The following is a 4,564-nucleotide window of genomic DNA, read 5'->3' on the forward strand; positions in this document are numbered from 1 at the left end:
CGATGCAACCTGCATTCAATTCTGTCGCTAAAAGTCTTCCACTGGGTTTCGTATGAATAAGTGAGCAGCCGCTGTCTGTTGTCGTTTGAGTCGACGTGGCCAACTTGCGTCTCTTGCCGGTGGCCATGTTACTTAGCGCTCGCGTGCCTGACACTGCAAAAATGCCATTAAGCCGTCTTGAAAATATTGTCTAATCACTCCCCGAAAAACATGTCATTCAGACATGTTTTTTTCTTTCCTCCGGCTGTCAGGGATCATATTCCGCTTTTCTTTCCTTCTTCTTGACACGCTTGCCATTTCTCCGCCATGCATGTTTGATTAGAGGCGCCGACCCCCCCCCCCACCCCCGCTTCTAATCGTGAAATATTTGTCACCGAGTGACACTTTGTTTAGTTTTTAATGACAACCCGAAGACATTTTGAACTTTTACGGCGTCTTAACCAACAGTTTAATAGCTAAGCGACCGCGCGCGCTCTTTTCGGTGAATAATTGAGCAACCATGATGACGGATGTGCTCGATAACGGACAAACAAGGGTTTCGCTCCTAGGAAAGATCTTAACTGTGTTTTATCGCCGAGTAGTTTAGTTGTACACCGAACAAGAACGGGAATGCGACACTTTTTGTCCACTTTTTCGTTCGATAGAAATTGTTCCTCAACGTGCTCATTCATCTGTCGAAATCTTAGTGCAGCGCTTCTCCTTTGCCGGCATCAACCATCAAGCACGCAGGTGTGGCTTATCAATATGCGGAATTAGATGGTGTTATCGGGGGGGGGGGGGAATTCTGATAGGTCAGGGATGGGCAATTTATTACGATTTTACATCAGTGCTAGTTTAGGGGTGGGGGGGGGGGGTGAAAGACAAAAAAAAATGCTATTTAACCCTTTGTCAGAGATTTTATCTGGATATGGGCTGGCAACTGGTTCAGGGTGCCCGAAGACGGCTGGGATAGGCTCGGACACCCCCCGCGACCCTTGTGAGGATGAAGCGGATCGGATAATGGATGGATGGATGGACTCGACTCAGGGAAGATTGTCTTTGAATCGACGGAAGCACGGTTCCTCAGAGCAACCAACGACAATTGCTCCCTCCACCCGAAACGGCCCGACATCTTGCGTACAGACATTTGGGGGGGGGGGGGGGGGCGCTGAATCCACACAAGACGTCTCGACAGGCCCGAAATTATGTCGGTTGATTTCTCTATCACCCTTTCATGCACCCTGTAACCTGCTAACGTGATATGCTGTCCGCTGCCCATGAAAGGGTTCATATATTGCATGTATGCAAACACATTTCTCAATCTGTAAAGATCCACTATCCGAGCCCAACAACCAAAAGGTCTGAAGCAAACATCAAAATAAGCACCTAACGCGATATCTGCGACAAAGATAAATGATCTCGGCAAAGGCAAGACTCCTTTAACGTTTAACGCTCGGAACAACTTTGTATTGTGCGTGTTGTGGTCGTCACCAAGCTTTACCCGAGTGCTTACGGTTTGAAGTAATCATCATTGTAATCGCTTTGAAACCTTGTAAACTGCTACCAAAAAAAAGGTTTCCCATGGAACTTTCTGCTTTTCTCGGGGAGTCTGTGTGAAAAGTTGATTCAAATAAATAATACACGGGCGAGAAATGTCCGCGCCGTTTGTCTTGTTCCCCAACAGGTGCACACGCACCCACATTTGTGTTGCAGGTCTCACGCCGCTTAAATCCCCATGCCGACGACGTCGACGGCGCTCTGGAGCACTTAGGCGCCTCCATTAGCGACTTCGGGTGCAGCATTAGCGCGTCGATGTGTCACACCTGCAGAGACGGGATTATAATCCTCGCACCTATAAAAGCCCCCCAAAAAATAGGCTTTCCTGATACGCCGCATGCTAACGAGGCCAATAGAGGAAGGTGAGTGGCTCTCGGCGCGCTCCGGACGGCGCTCGCCGCCGACGATGTGACCACGTTGACTCTTTTTTTTGTGCAGAAACCTTGCGTAGCTGAGATGGAGGCCGGTTGCAAAACGGTGGTGCGCGTGTTGCTGTTGGCCTTGCTTGCGCAGGCGGCCTCGGGGCAGCACTGGTCATACGGGTGGCTGCCGGGCGGCAAGAGAAGTGCGGGCGAGTTGGAGGCCACCATCAGGGTGAGTTTTACTCTTCCGGTTTGAAGAAAAAGAGGATTTGGAAGCAAACGCGATTGGCTAAGATTTGAAATTGTTTGCATATTCCTGCTATTTAGTTTTTTTTGTGTTTAACAATTATTTCTTTGTGTGTGTGTGTGTGTGTTAGTCATTCAATTGTTTATTTTTGCAAATCATATTTTTTTTTTAGTTATTTTAATCCTTTCATGCCCCCTGTAACCCGATAACATGATCAGCTGTTCACTGTAAAGTATTTCATGTGATTAAGTAATGATACATTTACAGTCATGAGTTGATTTCATGTATTTTATTTGTTATTGCTTAGGAAAAAAATAAGGGATTGTTTTTTTTATAGTTTGGATTTAATTTAACCAAGTACAGTAATTGTTAAATTAAATCCTTGTTTCATTCAGCGTGAAGTAAAAATTAAAGTTTTCAATTGATTAGATTTAAAAATGTGGTTTAAATGATTAAATTATTTCCAGACATTTCTAAACACAAGTATGTTTATACAGTATGTTATATTTCCATTTTAGCTTCTTTATAAACTTCATTTTAGTTTTTTAGGTTTTTTTTTTTACATTTTTTGAAACAAATGTTTTACTATTGAATGATAACAGATAAAAATCATTCTTTATCTCTGTATCTTTTTATTCTTTTTTGTATTCATTATTTTATTGCTTATTTTTTTCCATTCCTTTCTTTTATATTATTTTTCCATTGGGATGTTTGTTTTTACGTTTTTATCTGACCACCTGAACTCCGGTTCTGATTTCTTTTTTTTAACCTTTATTCTATCTCTTGCACTATTGTCATGACTATATTTTTGTAATTATTTGCTTTTTTTTTTTTAAATGTAACTAAATGTTTTACAATTATTTTATTTCCTCCACAGCAAAACAATTCAGTGAAGCATGTTTGACTGTTTTGGCTTTTTATTTATTTATTTTTCATCATTCAACATTCATCCATACATACATAAGTCGAGTTGTATTTCTGTCGAGGTTTCAACCTTGTCTCCTTGCGTTGCACACTTAGATGATGGGTACGGGGGGCGCGGTGGTGCCTCTTCCCGAAGAGGCGAGTGCCCAAACCCATGAGAGACGTCGACCATACAATGTAGTAAGTGTTTATGATACATAATTGATGGCGGATGTCAACCTCAATTGTGCAATATTAATGTACACCGCAGCAGAGTTGCGCCGCTGTGCTCCTCGAGCAGCTGCGACAGCATACAAAATGCTCAATTACCTTGTTTTTTTTAAATGTCATTTTTCCTTGTCTCTTTTTTTTTTTTTTGCATCATTAAATTCATGTGTAGCTTTTTTTTTTTTTTTTTTTGGTCTCCCCCAACGTTGACTTACGCTTTTGCAAATATGCCCTGTTTGAAGTGCTTACGACAAATTAAATGAAATATTAAAGAGGTCCCCATTCCAATCTCTGCAGATGGATGATGATGATGATGATGATGATTCCCATCATTTTGAGCGAAAGAAAACGTTCTCTTACAAATGAAAAGAGGGGGGGGTGGAAAAAAAAGACAATTTACGTGATTATCTACAGCGGTGATGGATCCCAACCCCCCCTCTCCCAGAGGGCAGCGCATTTATTGCACCAGTGTCATTGAGAAGCATATCTGTCGCATTCAAACTCGTGAAAATTGTAATAAACTCTTTTTGAAGCCTCATCAACTTATTGATTTGATTTGAGCTGCGAAAGCGAGGCCTGGCTGTCATGTGTTCGTCGCCAATGTGTAATAAAAGGAGAGGGGGGGAAAAAAAGACAGGAAAAAAATCTTTGACACCTCTTGAAGTAGACGAAATTGCCTTTTTTTTTTTTCCCAAGCAGCCGCGACCGACAAGCATGACGAAGCCGCGACGCTAGCGTGACAGCAGCTGCCGATTAAGACAATTTATCGCAAATCAGTGCAAATCATTCTACCTGTTCCACTTCAGGACATTCCGTTGTCATTGGCGCCATCTGAGGGACGTGCCGACGTTAAAATGTGGCGCGCTTCACTTCTGGGGAGAATTTAGAAAGTTTTTTCCGCACCCAAAATAATTGGAAATGATAGAAAAGGAATATTTTGTGTGGTCAAAATACTTAGGGTAGTCGCGGCTTTACAAGGATGAAGTAACTTGTCAATGTTACCAGAAAATGTCCTCATGTTATGATCATGATTAAAAATCATGTTTTGACTTTTGAGAAGTAGTAACACTCCACGGACATTTGCAATCGTACCGAAAAGTTGGACGTCATCAGCAGATTTTTCTTCCCTGATTTTAAAAATCCCAATATTGTTGAAATAAAGTCATCATGTTGTAATAATGTAATCATAACATTTTAAAAAGTTGAGTATAAATAATTTTTAAATAGTCATGTTATCGATCTTCTGACTATTCTCGTGTTCGATTGCAATTCAGTGGCAAAACATCAC

General features: G+C 41.7%; 1 protein-coding gene across 1 annotated transcript; it reads left to right on the forward strand.

The window, feature by feature from the left end:
* The first annotated feature begins 1,148 nt into the window (after window positions 1–1,148).
* Window positions 1,149–3,814, forward strand: gnrh3 (gonadotropin-releasing hormone 3). Its single transcript, XM_086121977.1, has 4 exons — window positions 1,149–1,898; window positions 1,975–2,130; window positions 3,166–3,249; window positions 3,574–3,814. Exons 2-4 carry the CDS (start codon window positions 1,993–1,995, stop codon window positions 3,640–3,642), a joined length of 291 nt encoding a protein of 96 aa, XP_085978103.1. The 5' UTR covers window positions 1,149–1,898; window positions 1,975–1,992; the 3' UTR covers window positions 3,643–3,814.
* The last annotated feature ends 750 nt before the right edge of the window (window positions 3,815–4,564 follow it).

This window comes from Hippocampus guttulatus, chromosome 10 (genome assembly GCF_054856545.1).
Source record: "Hippocampus guttulatus isolate MCC_2025c chromosome 10, RoL_Hgut_1.0, whole genome shotgun sequence".
Classification (NCBI taxonomy): domain Eukaryota; kingdom Metazoa; phylum Chordata; class Actinopteri; order Syngnathiformes; family Syngnathidae; genus Hippocampus; species Hippocampus guttulatus.

Bases quoted from the DNA above. Each gene is read 5' to 3' on its own strand.
- gnrh3 (XM_086121977.1), top strand. From the start codon at position 1,993: ATGGAGGCCGGTTGCAAAACGGTGGTGCGCGTGTTGCTGTTGGCCTTG. The intron at 2,131-3,165 runs GTGAGTTTTACT...TTGCACACTTAG, and splicing joins AGTTGGAGGCCACCATCAGG to ATGATGGGTACGGGGGGCGC. The intron at 3,250-3,573 runs GTAAGTGTTTAT...CAATCTCTGCAG, and splicing joins GACGTCGACCATACAATGTA to ATGGATGATGATGATGATGA.